Here is a 19,139-nt window from a genome sequence, read left to right as displayed (position 1 = left end):
AATCATTTTTTTCCACTTAATAATTCCTAAATTTCTTTGTTATTCTCCTTTCCATTCACATAGCTACATGTGGATCCTCATCATTTTAGGCTGTGGATCCTCATTCTCTTATGCCTGGACTATTGTACAAAGTTTTCTGGTTGGGTCTCCCTTCCTGAATTTTCTCCCCTCTGGAATCCAATCTCCACTCAACTGTGGGGTTACCTTCCCACCCCACACCCACTTCAGTAAACTCCAATTACCTCTCAGATCATTCAAGTCTTGTTTAGCATTTAAAGTCCTTCACAGTCCCTTCCTACATTTCTAGTCTTCTTACACCTTACCAACCAGCTCATACACTCTGATACAAGTGACACAACCTGCCTCTTTGCTATTGCTCACGGGAAAAAAAGATTCCATGTCTCCATTCTATGCCTATTCACTGGCTAACCTCCATTACTGAAATGCACTACAATCCCACCTTCTCTTCTCCTCTGTAGAGGGTCACTGAATGAATCAAAAAGCCTTTACTAACAAATAACTAATAACAGTATTATTCACAAGATCATAATTGTAAAGAATTAAGATTGTGAAACTGGCATTGTATAATGTAACATACAAATGCAGCAGATGAAGCTGATAATCTGAAACTCAACTGGGCTCCCCCTAAACACCATTAAATTGGATGTAAGTAATTTGCAAAGACAACATCTTATTCTAAATTAGCCACTTATGAAGATAATACAGTTGTTAATTCAAATAGTTAACAGCTAAGCTACTCTTATAAATAAATATATTAGAGGGCAGCTAGGTGACACAGTGCCCTGGTTAAAGCACAGGCCCTGGATTCAGGAGGACCTGAGTTCTAATCCAGCCTCAGACACTTGACACTTACTAACTGTGTGATTCTGGGCAAGTCACTCATTGCCTCATAAAAACAAAACAACACAAATATATTAAATTACATTAATAAGACTACAAGTTTTGTCAATATGGATATAGTGTAAATTTCAAATTTTCAGAAATTACAGGTATTAGCTATCATATATGACAGAAGCAGAAAAGAAAGGAGTATCCATAGGTAATGTGGCACTTCACTTCACAGAAATGTTTTTCACAATTGCAGTTTCAAGTTTCATGCCAATCCATTAGGGAATGGGGTAGCTAGGTGGTACAGTGGATGGAGTAACAGATTTGAACTCAGGAAGAATTATCTTCCTGAGTTCAAATATGGCCTCAGATCTTTATTAGCTATGTGACCCCAGGGAAATCAGTCAGGATCATCAGTCAGGACCCAAAAAACAAGTGAACAAATTATAAGAAATGAATATAAAACACTATGCCCTGAAGAATGACCAATATGAGGAATTCAGAGAAAACATGAGATTTGTATGAACAAAAAAAGAAAAAGAAACAAACCTAGGAGAATATACTCACAATAACTAATAATAACTACAAATAAATGAGGATAAACACTAAAATACAAAACAATTCAGATCACATAAAACGATCAATGTGCATTCTAAACGATGAATGGGAGAACATCTTTTCCTCTACTCTGAAGAGTGGTGGAGCACAAGTAGAGAATTTTGTCCACTTCCTTAACTAGGCTGGGGGTGAGAAGGGGAGAAACAGGAAGGAAGAAAAAAAAAAACTACAGGGAACAACCGATTGGAAAGTAGTTATCATAAAAATGTATATAGCATTTTTTTTTTGGTGAGGCAACTGGAGTTAAGTGACTTGCCTAAGGTCACACAGCTAATAAGTGTTAAGTGTCTGACATCACATTTGAACTCAGGTCCTCCTGAATCCAGGGCTGGTGCTTTATCCACTGCACCACCTAGCTGCCCCCATATAGCATTTTTAAAAGCAATCTATACCTGATTGTTCTTCTTCCTAACCCACCCATTTACTTCCTCCTCAATCACAAAAAGCCTCACATTTCCATTGTACCTCTAAGTTTACAGTTATTTCTTCACAACAACCTAGGAAGTTATGTAGTACAGGTAATATTATGCCCATTTTATAGATGGAAACAGGTTCAAAGACATTAAGTGGTTTGGTTGTAGGAGTAAGTGGCAAACATAGAGGTCAAACCCAGCCTCCCTCTACTCTACCTCCTCCTCGCCCCTATCTGTTTCAGATAGCTGAGATGAAACTATAAAGAGTATCCTGGGATTTCATTAGTTGTAGTCAGAGTTGTTGAACTTGAAATGACTGGGCAAACTGAACCAAATGAAAATGGTGGGGGGAATCCCAGGTTACCTTTTTGGTAGCAATCAAGCATGAACCATGAGCTAGTGAAGCTGTTGGAGGGCTTTCTCTTACTGGGCTGCCACAATCACAATCACTATTTTCTGCTGGTTCTCTTGAGCTTTTCACATAAACTATTGGAACATTTTAAGATGGATAGAGAATATGGAGATCAAGGGATGATTCCAGAATTCAGTAAGAAGGGGGTAGCTAGGTGGTGCAGTGGATAAAGCACCAGCCCTGGATTCAGGAGGACCTGAGTTCAAATTCAGCCTCACACTTGCCACTAGCTGTGTGACCCTGGGCAAGTCACTTAACCTTCATTGCCCCACCAAAACACACACACACACACACACACACACACACACAATTCAATTCAATAGAAGAAGAAACAAACTGCTGGTACTAAGAACTTGATTCTCAGAGAACCGACAGGCAACAGAGAATGCAGTTTTCGGATACCCTCGTTGCCACAGGAGCTGCGGTTCCCGTATAGGACTGCACAGCTACACTGTGGCCTGTGGCTCTTCAAGGCGATGATCCATGGTAGTCCGCAACTGGCAGAAGCCTACTAGTACTACTATTCTTAAAATAACATATCTAATCTAATAATAATAATCTACTTCTAGAATGGTATAATAAAACCATATGCAACTATCCAAAAGAAAACAATAAAAATGATCAACTAAGTTTCAAGTTATAATTTATTAGAACAAGAAGAATATCTTTGAAACTTAAGATAAATTTTAAGTAAAAGAAAATACTGCTTCATATAAGCAAACAGGAATTTCAGCATTCATGACCTTAAATAGCTAAAATCATAAATACACCTTAAAATAAGATGAGATAATTAATGGATGACAGATCCATAATGGATTGGAGAAACAAATATTTTGGGGACATTCCTCACATTTGAAGTTGATATTCTAGGGAGTTTTTGTCAGACTGAGTATCACCCAATATGACAATTATGTTAATTTTGACTTCTGGTACAGAATTTTACTATCATACCCAGTGTGATATTACACTCTACAACTTAATCATCTCTTTCAAAACCAGAATTTATTCTCAACGTCTAGGAAGAAATATTTTTATTATGCTCACAAGGAGAACTGAAGAAAGAGAAACGGAAGTGACTAGCTGGGGCCACTATATCCCCAAGAAGCACAAACATTCCCAAAGGTTCAGAATGTCAAGAGGTAATGGGGAGAGAACAGTGTGCGCGCAAGTGCGCGCGCGCACACACACACACACACACACACACACACACACACACACACACACACACACACTCTCTCTCTCTCTCTCTCTCTCTCTCTCTCTCTCTCTCTCTCTCCACTCACTCACCATTCAATCAATTCCCAAGAAAACCAGCAACTCCTTTTACAAGAAGGGGGGGGGGGAAGGAGGAGGAGAGAGAGAGAGAACCTCCAAAAATGAAAGGAAGGGAAATGACAGATGACTACTCCATAAATAACAGTTTTCATTTCTGTCCAACTAAAGGATTGACTTTCCCCCTTCCCTTCTTCTAAGTCAAAGAATTAAGTTAGTTCCCCAGTATCCAGTGTTCAAAAGTTTAGCATTCAAAATGAGGTTAAAATTTGTTTTAGTCTTTTAATTATATCATCTCATTTTTTAATAAGCCAATCAACAAGCATTTATTAAATGTATACTATGTAGCAGGCACTAAGTTAGGTATCGTGTATAAAAACACAAAAATCAAACAACTACTGGCAAGAATTCTTGTTCTATCATGGAGACAACACAACGTATCCTTGCTCAAAAAAAATTTGTTAAAACGAGTCTAAAAGTTGTTTCTTGTATAGACTCTGACTTAGAATCCCATAAGATGAAATTAAATTTGGACACTAGCTTCAAATTGTCATGTGCCCTCAATTCCACACCTGAAATCAGTTTAAATCAAATGCTGATTCTACAGATCTAACATGTATACACTGAAATGCCCTGGAACATATGAGTATTGGAATCTAAAGTAATCTTTTCATTGCCAAACTAGTGTATAACAATCCACAAACATCTACATTTCACTAGAAATGGTGATCTTTGGACACACACAGTTGATACCCTGGAAATCGACAAATAGTTCAAACAAAATCACAAAACCACATTGTGAAAGATCCAGTTGCCTTGTCATTTTCCTTTCTTTTCATTCCCCAAATCTATTAGGAAACATTGCTTCCCTTATTTATACAAAAGGTTAGTCCAAAGAGATAGATGAGCTTTTTGCCACTGAGCTGGGCATATCTTATCTGGGACGGGGAGATAAATTTTTTAGATATTTAAAAATTTTTTTTTCTTTCAACCCCTAAGAGTTACTAAAGATCCTCTTTAAACAAATGGAATATAATGCAACCTTAGTCACCAGTCCCTAGCTATATGACCATCTACTTTATCTGGACTGTTTAGAAGTGCCATGATGATCTCTCTCCACCAAGAAAGAATATCATTTTGGGATTAAATATAAATGGAAAGGCTCTCAATAAGGATAACTATAAAGTCATGTCGTTATTCAGCCTTTTTTTTTTTTTTTGGAGGAGGGTAGGGAATGTCTCTTTGTGACCCCATTTCAGGTTTTCTTGGCAAAGATACTGGAGTGGTTTGCTATTTCCTTCTCCAGCTCATTTTACAGATAAGGAAACTGAAGCAAACAGGGTGAAGTGACTTGCCCAGGGTCACACAGCTGATAAGTGTCTGAGGCTCCTGATTCCAGGCACAGCACTTTATCCACAGAGCCACCTAGCTGCCTAAAAAGTTATGACTGCCTGTTTTGCTTGATCATCACCAGTTCAATCTGTTACAGAGGAAAGCGCCCAAGCTTTGTATATGGGCTTTTATGTATGTGCATCCTACCTAGTCTGGTGTGATTCAGCTACGTAAAGCTATACTAAAGACAGGTAAAACAACAAAGGAAAAATGGAAATCATGTAATTATGGGAGATTAGGATATTGTACCTACCACAAGTACCAAATACCTGGCTAGCCTATGCCCTTCGCTCCCACCTTCAGGCAAGTGAGGCTAGGCCGAACCATGATAAACGATCTAGATAACTTTCATTTCAGAATATAGACCTTACATGTAAAAATAAGGCCTAATAGGTTACTTAATAGTAGACTATTACCTAATATTTTGAAGAGAAGAATTTAATGTTTCATCTTGCACAGGACTGGTTACAGCTCCTTGCCCTTCTGGAACGGCTTGTATCGGCTGCATAAGGTGAACAGTCCGAAAGAGACGGACGGGATGTGGAGACTGTGACGACTGAACTGTCCTCACGATCTCAGGTGACAGACCAGACAGCTGTGTCTGTGTGGCTTCCCCAGGCTCTTTGGGTTTTGCAGATTTAGAATTCCCTGGTTTCAGAACAGTGGTGGATCCTCCCTTTATACCTGGATTTGAAGACACTCTGGATTTGCTGGGTTGGTTTCTACTAGAAGTGGTTGTCGAAGATAACAACGATGGATCTGAAGATTCTAGGCTGGAACTTGGATCTTCATCATCGATGTAAATAAGGTCTTTTGGCATTTCTTTAAATTGATAGACCAAACGCTGACCTTCCACTTTGGCCAAAATACCCCTTTGGTAATAGTACCTATTTCAACACATAGACAAGTCTGATTTAGTAAAGAGTTATTATTCACACAAGAATTTCACCACAGTTTTTTAAAAAGTAAATTGCATTCTGGGAATATCAGAAGAACTTGTGTTAATTAGGGCCATTATCATAATTACAAAGACATTATTTCTCTGTCTACATGCATAGAGAAATGACTACCAACCAAAAATTGATTCCTGATTGAGGGAATAAATCCAAGCTGTCAATTATATCAATGCTCAGTTTCACACCTCTCCACCTCCATGGTGCCCTGCATTTCCGTATCTCATAGTTTTTAATAAGTTCCAAAAGACTGGGGTAAAAAAAGGATAACCTCAAGAATGTCAACCTGATGATGATTAGCAGCTACAAACATAAGGATTCATACAGAAAGAAACACACACACACACACACACACACACACACACACACACTCACGAAATGCTGTAAGATTTGGATTTTCTGAACTTTCCCTTGGCTCCATTATTAGCAGAACTGGCTAGATTCAATTGTTAAGTAAACCAAGAAATGTGACAACATTCATTCATTTTTAGGCTCAAAAATGTTCCCTATTCAAACTCATAATTATATAGCTATAGAGGAAGCAGTGTGATTTATCATGTTTGTCATTAGTTTTATTAAAGGATAATCAACTCCGGGACAGCTAGATGGCACAGTGGATAGAGCACCGGCCCTGGAGTCAGGGGTACCTGAGTTCAAATCCGGCCTCAGACACTTAACACTTACTAGCTGTGTGACCCTGGGCAAGTCACTTAACCCCAATTGCCTCACTTAAAAAAAAAAAAAATCAACTCCCTGAAAATGCAAAGAATTTTAGTGTCTTGTAAGAAATCAGGATATTACTAACTTAACAAACTGTTATAATAAAACTTAGTATTGTATAGTAGAAGTGATGCAAAGTTTTTCAAGTGAACTAAACATCTTAAAAAAAAAACAGGGGGCAGCTAGATGGCGCAGTGCATAGAGCACCAGCCCTGGATTCAGGAGAACCTAAGTTCAAATTTGACCTCAAACACTTGACACTAGTTGTGTGGCCCTGGGCATGTCACTTAACCCTCATTGCCCCACAAAAAACAAACAAAAAAATAACTTTGTAACCATTTTAATTTAGTTTAAAAAGGCTAAAAAATAATATAACCCACTGTCATTTTATCTCCTTCAAATACAGAATCACTGTAATCCTAATCAAAATTATCTGACTTCAAAGACACTGAAACTAAAAGTAAGTTTCTGTGGCAAGATAGTAATTTTGATTTTTAAAAAATTGTGATTAACTAAAATATTCAATTTCCCATTTAATACATTTTTTTGAATAAAGCATGTAAATGTTGTACTTGAAAATCAAATCACCCCTAGGTAAGTACATCTTACTCTATATGCCACTTCATTTGTAATTTATGCTGATGGTACAAGATTTTAGAACATTGCGGTTGATTCATAATTCCTGTGAGGACCACAGCTCAGAATATTCTGACCCCTATACAAACAAAATCTCAACCACAACTTACTTCTTTGCACATTATTTCCTGTTTTTAAAGAGAAAAACAGGACTAGGACATAAAACTGATTAAGTGCACCATCTCATAGGGTATTATTATAAAAGCCTCATTTCCTTTCCCCAGAAAAAAATCTTAGTATTTAAATTTAAAGATATACTGCTTTCTACAGTTAGTATTTTTATTACTTAAAAATAAAATATTAACACTTCACTATTCGGAAATGTACCAATTTCCAGCATTCAATAAACAGATACAAGGAACTGTTAAAATTTTACATACCTGAGAGCTCTTCCCATAGTTTCATAATTCATATCTGGTTTGTTTTTGTGTTTCCCCCATAACTTAGAGACAGCTTTAGAATCCACTAGTTTAAAAATTCCTTTCTCTCTCTGGGTCCATTTGATGTATTTGGGACAAGTGGTCTTGTCCTGAAGAAGTGCTAATAAGAACTCCCAAAGATAAATTGTATTTCCTGGAAAAAAAAAAGGTATTTAATTTTTTTCTCCCTTTCCCCGCTAGCATCAACCAAAAAAATCTTTTAGAAAAACACAATGGTATATGTATTTTTAAATTAGACTAAGAAAAAGAGCAGTCTAGGATTCAAGTCCCAGTTCGGTATTTCTTGGGCATTTGACTTAGGTCAAACGGTTTAAAAGATAGAACCGGACTAAGGAATTTCTAGGCCTCATCCAACTCAAAAAAAAATCTGTCAGTTTACCAAATTGCACTTGAAAGTTACATCCATATGATGACTTTTCAATAGTGACTCAACGGCTACATTTGCTTCGTATCCAATATACTTTATAGTTGAATTTTAAGAGCTCAATCTTGGAGTGATAACCTCAGAACATAACTTTATTTGCTTATTTTACTTTACTTTTAGTATCATACGCACACAAAAATTGTTGAAAATATTCACATTGAAACTATGGAAATTACTCTTACAGCTATAACCTAACTAGTGTGACCAGTCCTAACAATCTGCCTCATCTTCAAATTTGTTACTACATTAGAAATGGACAGATGGGGGCAGCTAGGTGGCGCAGTGGATAGAGCACCAGCCCTGGAGTCAGGAGGACCTGAGTTCAAATCTGGCCTCAGACACTTAACACTTACTAGCTGTGTGACCCTGGACAAGTCACTTAACCCCAAAAAAAAAAAAAGAAATGGACAGATGGAAAGATATTTCACAAAGCAGTACCAATAGTGATATATAAGAAAACACCTCTGATTTTAAAATGCAATTAGTTGAACAGTTCTTCCAAAAGCCCCCTCACTAGGCTGAAAAACAGATTATTCTGATTTTAAAGAGAGAGAGAGAGAGAGAGAGAGAGAGAGAGAGAGAGAGAGAGAGAGAGAGAGAGAGATTTCTTTGGCTTTTGTTTTCCTTGATGGAAAGTAGCAACCTTATATGAGCATGTGGTAGTAGTGAAATCCATTTCAGCATGTCAGAAAAGCTGTTGGGACTTTGTCCTTAGTTACCCCAAAAGTTTTTCAATTCTGAATGCTTTTTGACAAGTACATATTATAAGTAACTTGCAGTACTTACCCTTCCCATCTTTGTTTTTCTTCTTCAAAGATATATTTGGTGTAGTAGCTGGGGAATCCGGTCGAGGTGGTTTAGTTTTTCTCCCTGAAACCAAGCCAATTATAGATAAATTCCTCTTCAAAATTCCAAGAAAAAGGACAGCTTCTTTTCTTTCTTTCTCTTTCTTCCTTCCTTCCTTTTATTTTTTGGTGTGGCAATTGGGGTTAAGTGACTTGCCCAGGGTCACACAGCTAGTAAGTGTTAAGTGTCTGAGGCCGGATTTGAATTCAGGTCTTCCTGACTCCAGGGCTGGTACTCTATCCACTGCACCACCTAGCTGCCCCAGGACAGCTTATTTTCATCTCATCTTTCTAAATAGTTCATGTGTTTTTGAAACCAAAAATTATATTCATGTACTATAAAGAAAATCAGTTTCACAAAACTGAACTTAAGAATGGATAGAACATTTTACAGGGTAGAAACAGCTATTGAACTAGGCAAAGGATCTAACAGAATGATCTTAGGGCAAAAGTTACTCAACCTCAATTTTATCTCCTGCAAAATTGGTCAGACTTATGTTTTTACTTCAGAACACTTAACAATGCTCAGAGTTCTGCACTGTCTATGAGAAAGCAGATGTGCTAGTTTCCTGACACACTATTTCTGTCTCTCTGAGTCTTAGACGAGTCTGGACTCAAACTGAACCAATCTCTGATTTCAACATACCAGTTCATTTTTTCTACTGCTTATGGGAGTTCCTCAGTGGCAGGGTGAGATTTCAGTTTCAATTTTCTCTTTCCTAAAAAGTGCCGAATGCTATCATCTACATCAATTTAGTCGAAATTCAGAAACCCACTGCTGACTGACACTTTCCAACATTTCCACATGTACTTAACAATCCACATTTTGTTCCACTCATCTTTTTTTTTTTTTTAAAGTGAGGCAACTGGGGTTAAGTGACTTGATCAGGGTCACATAGCTAGTAAGTGTGTGTTAAGTGTCTGAGGCCAGATTTGAACTCAGGTACTCCTGACTCCAGGGCTGGTGCTCTATCCACTGCGCCACCTAGCTGCCCTTCCACTCATCTTTTAATTCACTAGGCAACAACTTGTAGAGTATCCTGACAAACAAATCTGCAGCACATTAAAAGCACTGTTTTAGGGGCAGCTAGGTGGCGCAGTGGATAAAGCACCGGCCCTGGAGTCAGGAGTACCTGAGTTCAAATCCGGCCTTAGACACTTAACACTTACTAGCTGTGTGACCCTGGGCAAGTCACTTAACCCCAATTGCCTCACTTTAAAAAAAAAAAAAAAAGAAGAAAAAAAGCACTGTTTTAGTAGCTGGTAAACTAGTTATGTTTCAGGCACCTGTTGATGGTGTTTTCTTGCAATATACATATGTATATGTATACAATACATGCATACATACACGTGTGTGTGCATACACCCATACATATGTGCACACACGAGTGTGTGTGTGTGTGTGTGTGTGTGTGTGTGTGTGTGTGTTCTTAGATTTCTATAAGTAAATATTTAATCTGAAGGAATATTCCCTCTAAAGAGTATGGTAAGACCCATCTAAAGTAAGACTGGACTTTGAGATATTTCTACTATGGTAGGTTTTTACAAGGGAATAAATCTGGTGCTAACTGTACAATAATCTGGACAAATACAGGTAAGTATTCATATCACCAAAGTAACAGAAAAGAGTAGAGGGCAGGACAGGGGAAGGAGCATATATGGGTTGTAGAAACCAGGATAACAAAAGTGTTTCTGGGGTCAGCCAGGTTGGGGGAAGGGTAAATGAGAGAAAATATCTCTATTAGCCCTTCTGAAGACTCCCAGATCTTTCCTTTACAAGGAGCTACAAGAAATGATGTCCCTCAGATTTTTCAGCAAACACTATCTCCAACTTACTTGTTCTATGACAGATGCTAGGCTTTAAGAATATCTAAATATTTGGGAAATAGCCTCACCATGGGGTAAATAGATACTACCTCTTATTTCAAAAATGTGGCTCCACCTCAGGCAACCTGGGAACAACACTGGTACAGTAGGCAAAAAGGCAAAAATAAAAATAAAACCTGGTAGCCCCTATTCCCACCCTCTTTGAGGCATCAAGGCTAGTGCCCCCCCCCAATTCACTTCCTTTCCCAGAGTCAGATGAAGGGATCAATAATGGTACATTAGAAAGACTATTGTGGGGCAGCTAGGTGGTGCAATGGATAGACCTCCGACCCTGGAGTCAGGTAGACCTGAGTTCAAATCCGGTCTCAGAAACTTAACACTTACTAGCTGTGTGACCCTAGGCAAGTCACTTAACCAATTGCGCCACCCCCCAAAAAAAAACTAGGGGGGGGGGGGAGAGAGAGAGAGCTAGGTGTCACAGTGGATAGAGCACCAGCCCTGGAGTCAGGAGGACATGAGTTCAAATCCGACCTCAAACACTTGACACTTACCAGCTGTGTGACCCTGGGCAAGTCACTTAACCCCAATTGCCTCACCCCCTCCAAAAATACTATCAGCTCTAAAATCTAAGGGCCTCAGTTCAAATCCTGCCTTAGAGTATTTATTTAATCCAGTTGAATAATAAAATATCACCAATCCTATATGATCATAGGATCATAGGTTTAGAGCTAGAAGGATGTCAGAGGCCAACTAACCCAGCCATAAGGTCGGTATTACACTAAGGAAGGATACATAAAAATAAATTGATCTGTACATTAAATCCCTATTCACTTAGTCATTGTCCAAGGTCACACAGTCAGTATTTAAGTTTTCTTATCTACAAAATGAGATTAGACTAGATAAGCTCTAAAATTCTTTCTAACTCTAAATCCTTTGGACTATCTATCAAATATGATGGGGTAGAAGTTGAAACCTGGCCTCAGATACTTACTAACTGTGTGACCCTAGACAAGTCACTTCACCCTATTTGCCTTTAGCTTTTTCTCATCCATAAAATAAACTAGAGAAGGAAATGACAAACCACTCAGTATCTTTGCCAAGAAAATCCCAAATGGGGTCATGAGTTGGACACAACTAAAAATGACTCAACAACACAAATGAGAACTTGAATGGGGTCACGAAGAGTCAATCGGCCACAAATGAAAAACAAGTTAACAACAACATAGACTACAGTATAAAAATGCAACCACCCAGCAGAGTTCGTTTATTTTCTCTTGGGGTGAGTGGTGGGAAAAGAGAAAGAAAATAATGATTTAAACATTGGTGTTGAGTTAATCAGATTATAATTAATACCTACCTGAAAGCCCCCCCCCAAAAAAAAGAAATTTCAGGGAGGAGGGGAAAGTGGGGAGGGCACAGAGAAATCAATTGACTCCTTAAAAGACCAAAGTTGTTTCAATAGCAAATCAAATGTAACAATGAGGGAACTCGAAGAGCTAAGAGTGTCCAAGGAGAGTTGCTCATCCATGAGGCCTAAGCTTCCATGAGCAGCCTCACAGGAGCAAGGATGCCCAAGGAAGACAAGGCAAATTCTGTCCTGACTGGAAGACAAAACAGTAATGAAAGCTGCATGCACTGGAACTAAACCAAACAGCTCTTCATTTTTCAATGCCTTTATGACTGGGCACACAGCAGAGAGTAACACTGAGAAACTCATTAGTAAAAGCCAAGCACAGTGAGGATGTGTGAGCAAAGAATCCAATTCAGGCAGAAAAAAGAAATGCTGTAAGGGCTTTTAATGTCTGAGTAGCAAAACTACAAACGACGAGAGCTGGGCCAGCCTTTATAAAGTCTAAGAGCGTTGTTGGTGAGAGAAAGTAGAAGTTTCCAAAGAACAGGCAGAAAAAAAAGCGAAGATTTGGTTACAAATAGGGACTGATAACAGCTAGGTCTAGTCAGAATAGCAATTCTGCTATTCATTTTCTCGGGCTCTATATTGTAATCATAATAAACAAATTAAATAATTAGATTTATTTTAATGAAATATTTTTAATAAGAAAGTAATACAGATTGAACAAATACTAAATAAATATTAAGCCTCAACTAGCCACTCCTGAGGAAAAATCAAATTGCTGGACTTTTGTAGGTCCACATGTCAGCTACCTAAATTCCAGACAGCACCCAAGAGGCATTAATTAGCCTTTAGAGGATATACCTTGAATATACATCATTAAGTAGAGACAAAAATATGCTTTACCCACTTCACAATTTTACTTAGAATCAGAGAATCCGCAGATGGAAGGGGCCTGAGAGATCACCTAGCTCAACCACTACCCGAAGAGTCCTTGCTACAACCACCCCGACAAAGGATCCTCCAACTTCTGTTTGAATACTTCCCATCCTGCCAGAGATCAGAGAAATCTTTTTCAAGGAACCTCAAGAGAGCTACCAAGAGCTCAAGTGGAAGAAAAACCCCAAGCTCATTTTGCTGCTCCAGGGACCTAAAATAACCTTGTGAGTCAATTTCTCTGGTTCTGGGGCATAAGCCTCTTGCCAGTGAGAAATCTGGCTGACTTCCTGGGAGTAGAGAAGGATATTAATTGGATGAAATAAGGAACAGATAGTAGTAGCTTTCCTCCCCTATATCATCTACCTGACTTCATCTGAGAAGTTCCTTTCTATCTCTTCTCTTTTCCTTAGATGCCCCAGTAAAGTGACTGCATAGTAAACCTGACAGAAATATAGGGAAAGTTTCACGGTAATGAAACCAAGAATTAACTTCAACACTTAAACATCACTAAGTAAACAAGGCAAAAAAGGTACATTGGGTACATATCACCGTGTACAGTCATAATTTAAAGGTAACAGTTTAAATAATCCTGGTATTGTTTAAGAAGAAAGATGTGACATGTTTGTACAGTTCAGATTTTGAAGACTATACAAAGACTGATAGTTCCATTATTCTTTTTTTGTTTTTGGTGAGGCAATTGGGGTTAAGTGACTTGCCCAGGGTCACACAGCTAATAAGTGTTAAGTGTCTGAGGCCAGATTTGAACTCAGGTCCTCCTGAATCCCAGGGCTGGTGCTCTATCCACTGCACCACCTAGCTGCCCCTCCATTATTCTATCAGATATTTAATATTTTCTTATTTTTTCCTCTACTACTTTGGGAGGGGGGGGGGGGCCGAGGCACTGAGGGTTAAGTGACTTGCCCAGGGTTACACAGCTAGTAAGTGTCAAGTGTCTGAGGCTGGATTTGGAACTCAGGTCTTCCTGAATCCAGGACCAGGGATCTATCCACTGAGCTGCCCCTACTTTTGTTTTTTTAAATCATTTTTGGCTCTTTTTTTTTAATCTGTTGCTTTCGTTCTTGAATTAAAATTCTTGTTGAGCTTATATCAAATCTGCCTTTTTTTCTTTGAGGCTTTGCTTATAGATGTTCTGGAGTCATTCTCTTTTTCTCTGGATCTGTATTCTGGGCTTCCTCTGTCACTACAGTAACTCTTTATAGCCAGGTTTTGTTTTGTGTTGTCGGGGTTTTTTTGTTTGCTCATCCTCCCAGCCCACTTCTTGACTTTGGACTTTATATTTTAGATGGGCTCTATGTGGGGAGGAGGCGAGGGCAGAGAAAAGAAGTGTTCTCTGGTCTAAGCTTCTGCAACTTTCACAATTCAGTCTAAAGACCTATGCATTTTTTGTTACTTACCAAGTGGTGAGATCCCAGGAAAGTCCTGCTAGGTCCTTACCCAAGTCTGAGTCTGTTGACTGTGTGTGACTGAGTAGAATATTGCTGGACTCAGTCACTACTGGCCCTAAGGAAGGTTCTGCAGATTGAGAGCAATTGGACTGCTTACTTCCCTTTGGTCTCTTGCCCATGGTTATTACAGTGCATGCTTTCTGCTGCACGAAAAGCTAGAAGCAAGGCACTGCTCTGCTCCTGGGATCAGAACCAAACAGTTACATTGATGGAACTTGTTTTGTGCTCAGTACTCGGCTAGGGCCCTACACCCCTCTCTATGCTGGATTGTTGACCTAGAAGTGGGTGATGGGTGACAGAGCAACAGATGGTACCTGTTCCTGCTCCCAGCACTAGTTCAAGGGTTCCCTGGGGACTCTATCCGAGTGCTTGCTCCTATCTTGCTGCTGTTCCCACCATTATCGCTACCACCACACTGCACTCCTGGCCAACCCTGACCCCAACATACTTCTCTATCTTTCTAAGCTGCCCTGAGTTTGGAAAAAATTATTCCCTGGATTATTCTTGGCTTTACTAATCAGTTCAGTCTGGCACGTTTTCTAATTTTTTTATGAGGCAGTATGTTGGGAAAGCTAGGCAAAAATGCCAACTATCATTCTACCATTTTGATTCCACCCCATTGCCTCTATAATTTTAGAAATAAACAATAAGATATGACAATCATTTTCTAATATAAAAGAGAACAGTGATTATTAATGAGAAAAGAAAGAGAACACTTCCATTGTCACTGTGATAGCTTGAAAATTTGGGTTTTTAGGCAAGCATGATGTAGTTGAATGAGTGCTAGGCTTGGGATCAAGAAGACTTGAGGGGTAGCCAGGTGGTGCAACGGATAAAAGCACTGGCCTTGGAATCAGCAGGACCCGAGTTCTAATTCGACCTCAGACACTTGACACTTACTAGCTGGGGGGTCCTGGGCAAGTCACAACCCTCATTGCTCCACCAAAAAGGGTTAGGGTTAGGGGTTGGAAGAAGAGGCAAGGAGCAGAATAGAGTGGAATCTGTTGATGAAAGACTGGTGAACCTCCAGGATTCTCTTACACAGATGCCAATAAAAGGCATCACCTACAAAGAGTATGCAATAATGGAATATTTGGAAAACCACAAGCACTATTTCAAAAGAATCTTTGCTATCATTAAGGAAGAACAAACTTGATAGCACTATCTCAGAAAAAGCTAACTGAGCAATCCTTCTCTGCTGCCTTATTTATTACACAAAGAAGATGTATCTTACAAGGTTTTCTTTAAAAAACAAAGAACAAAAGTAGCATACCTCTACCCAATCTTTCAGTTTTTCTTTATGTAAATTAAATAGTAAGTTTATGTTATAAATCAATATGCTTATGGTTCATGTGTTATTGGTCATAATTCCAGTAAAAACTAACATACTTTTCCTTTTCTTTTAAAAGATTTGATTAAGTTTGCCATTCAACTGCTCAGGTACAACTTTAAATGAAGGTAGTCATCTCCACCCTCAGTAAGATTTTAGTGTGACTTAATAAATTATGGGAAAAGCCTACTCAATACACCTTGGTATGACTTTAACCTGTGGTGTGCTTTTGGGGAAAAAAAATTGCTGTTGGCATGCAAAATCTTATTTCACAGCATGCCTCAACTAGCAAAAGGCAAGGCTGAAGCAGGTCCACTGAGTGAAAAAAAAATACTCTAATTTTCCATATGGTAAAGAGCATAGTTATAATTCTCACATTGAAACTTTGATTTAAAATTTTTTTCACTTACTGAGAAGCATTTTTAATAATTTATTTAGTTTGTTTTTTAAAAATTAAGATGCGCCATCAGTACAAAGCTTGAAATGATGGGATTATAAATTTCAATTTACAATTAGACACTCTTGGGGCAGCTAGGTGGCGCAGTGGATAGAGCACCAGCCCTGGAGTCAGGAGTACCTGAGTTCAAATCCGGCCTTAGACACCTAACACTTACTAGCTGTGTGACCCTGGGCAAGTCACTTAACCCCAATTGCCTCACTTAAAAAAACAAAACAAAACAAAAACAATTAGACACTCTTAATATAAGAAACCTTAAATATATTTTATGCTAACATATATTTTAAAATCAATAAAAATATGAGCTAGAGAGGCAGAAAATGCATTACAAAGTCTGATCATCATTCTCCTATGAGAAAACCTCAAGAAAATAAGAATGAAAATCATTGTAATAAAAGAAGTTAGGTAAGGCCACTTCCAAGAAAGAAAGGCAAAGACAATAATCAATTGTCTCTCTAGCCTATCTGAGAAAAGACTAAGAAAAGAAGAAGTGAAAGCGCTGGGTTATTATATGAATTGAGTAACCCTAACATGTTTATATCACCACAAGACTAATGAATAAAAGGAATTTTTAAACTCACATTTCTTGGGGCCAGCTAGGTGGTACAGTGGATAAAGCACTGGCCCTGGATTCAGGACAACCCGAGTTCAAATACGGCCTCAGACATTTGACACTTGACATTTATTAGCTGTGTGACCCTGGGCAAGTCACTTAACCCGCACTGCCCCACCAAAAAAAAAAAAAAAAAACCATTTCTTTTAGTTTCTGGAATTTGACTTCTGAGCTTATGTAAGGAAGAGTTTGCAGTTAAGTAATGAAGTCTACAACACCAAAATGAAAACAATTTGTCAAAATGATTTAGCCTCACCTTTCTTTCTCTTAGGTTGTTCTGGTACTGTAGTTTCTGGGGATTCTACAAATGTATCAGGAATTTGATGTGCTTCCATCACTTCAGAAATGCCATCCAATGTAACCGATACATGGGTAATGGGTGCAACAACAATCTCATCTTCAGATGAAGCAAATATATTAGCTATGGGAAACAAAGTTATGATTACCTTTAGAAAAAGTAAAAGCTAATAATTTTTATTTCCATAGGAAAAACTAGCTAGGTTAACTAAGAAAGCTACAGTTACCAACTTAACTTTCCAAGCTTAATTAACATCCTTGCAGGAAAGATTCAAGAATATAAAAAACAAAGCATGGCAAAATTAAAAGTGAAAATAGAATGTTATGAGCAGAATTTGGATATATTTTCACTTACATATAGATAGCTTTTTATACAAATTGCTACTAACCCTACAAGAATCATGCCCACATAAACATACATTTTTAAAAATTTGTATAAAATAGAAATTCTCTGCCATTTTCATATTGGAGCCCTTATTTCAAAAATTACAATACACCTACCTCAAACAAAAAGCAAACACTGTACATGCAAAACACTGTCCAAGATAAATTTATTATGATATGTTAAAAAGAGGTACCAAGGGGCAGCTAGATGGCACAGTGGATAGAGCACCGGCCCTGGATTCAGGAGGACCTGAGTTCAAATCCGGCCTCAGACACTTAACACTTACTAGCTGTGTGACCCTGGGCAAGTCACTTAACCCCAATTGCCTCACTAAAAAAAAAAAAAAAACAAAAAAACAAAAAAAAAACCAAAAAGAGGTACCAGAATTAAAACTGTGTTAGAACAAAGTGTCACCAAAGACAAGATATATTTAGAGGAGAACGGGAAGCAGGGATAAGCAATTAACCAAACAATGACCATTTCTGCTCCTATTTAAACATAAAACAGGTATTTATCAAGCACATGTATAATATGTGTAGGGAAGATAATATGCTAAGTGAGAATCTAAGTGAATGCGCTCAAGTGACTTGAAATTCTCCTAGAGACAAATCCTTTTTACTAAGGATGTAATTCACCTACATGTAAAACTGTCATATGACCTAAAAACTTACACATTCTTTTTTCATCCAGCATTGGGCCTGGGGAGTCCATATTGAGGAGGGCCTCAGCAGCTTCAATGGTTTCAATCGTTTCATCTCCATTATGGCAGGAAGCTTCAACTATAAGACAGATAAAGAAGCGAAGTGAAACTGGCTTCATACCATTTTACCTTATGCGATTGTATAAGATCCCATATACTACTGAATTTCTATAAAGGAATCTAATTTATTCCCATTTAGCTAATAGTTAATTTTTAAGTCTATGTTGTAATTATACATCTGCCCCAATGGTCTCCAAGCTTTGGCAATCACACCTCACAAACATGGAACCCACCACCCTTCTGAAACCACAGTATGGCCACCCACCTGTAAGAGTGATGTCATCATCAATAATTTCTTCTTCAGCAACATCCAATGAACTCTCCGTTATCATGTCACTAGGCTCATCCACGCAGGCTAAACCAGCATACCCGTTGAGGATATCTGCGCCAGGAACATGCTCCACGATGACAGCTGGGAATATAGCAGGATCACCCAGCTGGGACAGAAAAGAAGAATTCTTTTAGCAAATAAGGATCAACAATCATTCATTCTAATGTTACTGAATAAAATTTAAAAGAATATTTTAAGGGGCAGTACAATATCCAAATAACTATAAACACATGACACACAGGATAAATAGGAAATAATTGACACAGAAAAGGCCCTACAATTAAGGGGGATTGGGGCAGTTAGGTGGCACAGGGCATGGGACAACTAGGTGGTAGAGCACCAGCCCTAGAGTCAGGAGGACCTGAGTTCAAATCCGGCCTCAGACACTTGACACTTACTAGCTATGTGA

The 19,139-nt window shown here is 38.4% G+C and overlaps 1 protein-coding gene across 5 annotated transcripts in view; it reads right to left on the bottom strand.

Moving 5' to 3' along the window:
- The window catches only part of ELF1 (E74 like ETS transcription factor 1), a 120,415-nt gene that overhangs the window by 2,941 nt on the left and 98,335 nt on the right, over positions 1 to 19,139 (bottom strand). For all 5 annotated transcript variants that reach the window (XM_043997883.1, XM_043997887.1, XM_043997885.1 and 2 more), the window contains 6 exons: positions 18,665 to 18,836; positions 18,311 to 18,418; positions 17,214 to 17,378; positions 8,916 to 8,999; positions 7,646 to 7,838; positions 5,373 to 5,843 (listed from right to left, as the gene is read on the bottom strand). In XM_043997883.1, coding sequence (XP_043853818.1) covers positions 5,373 to 5,843; positions 7,646 to 7,838; positions 8,916 to 8,999; positions 17,214 to 17,378; positions 18,311 to 18,418; positions 18,665 to 18,836 — 1,193 coding nt within the window. The remainder of the gene's footprint in view (positions 1 to 5,372; positions 5,844 to 7,645; positions 7,839 to 8,915; positions 9,000 to 17,213; positions 17,379 to 18,310; positions 18,419 to 18,664; positions 18,837 to 19,139) is intronic.

Source organism: Dromiciops gliroides, chromosome 3 (genome assembly GCF_019393635.1).
Source record: "Dromiciops gliroides isolate mDroGli1 chromosome 3, mDroGli1.pri, whole genome shotgun sequence".
NCBI classification, from domain to species: domain Eukaryota; kingdom Metazoa; phylum Chordata; class Mammalia; order Microbiotheria; family Microbiotheriidae; genus Dromiciops; species Dromiciops gliroides.
The sequence above is the reverse complement of the archived record's forward strand: the minus strand, read 5'-3'. Positions and strand labels throughout refer to the sequence as shown.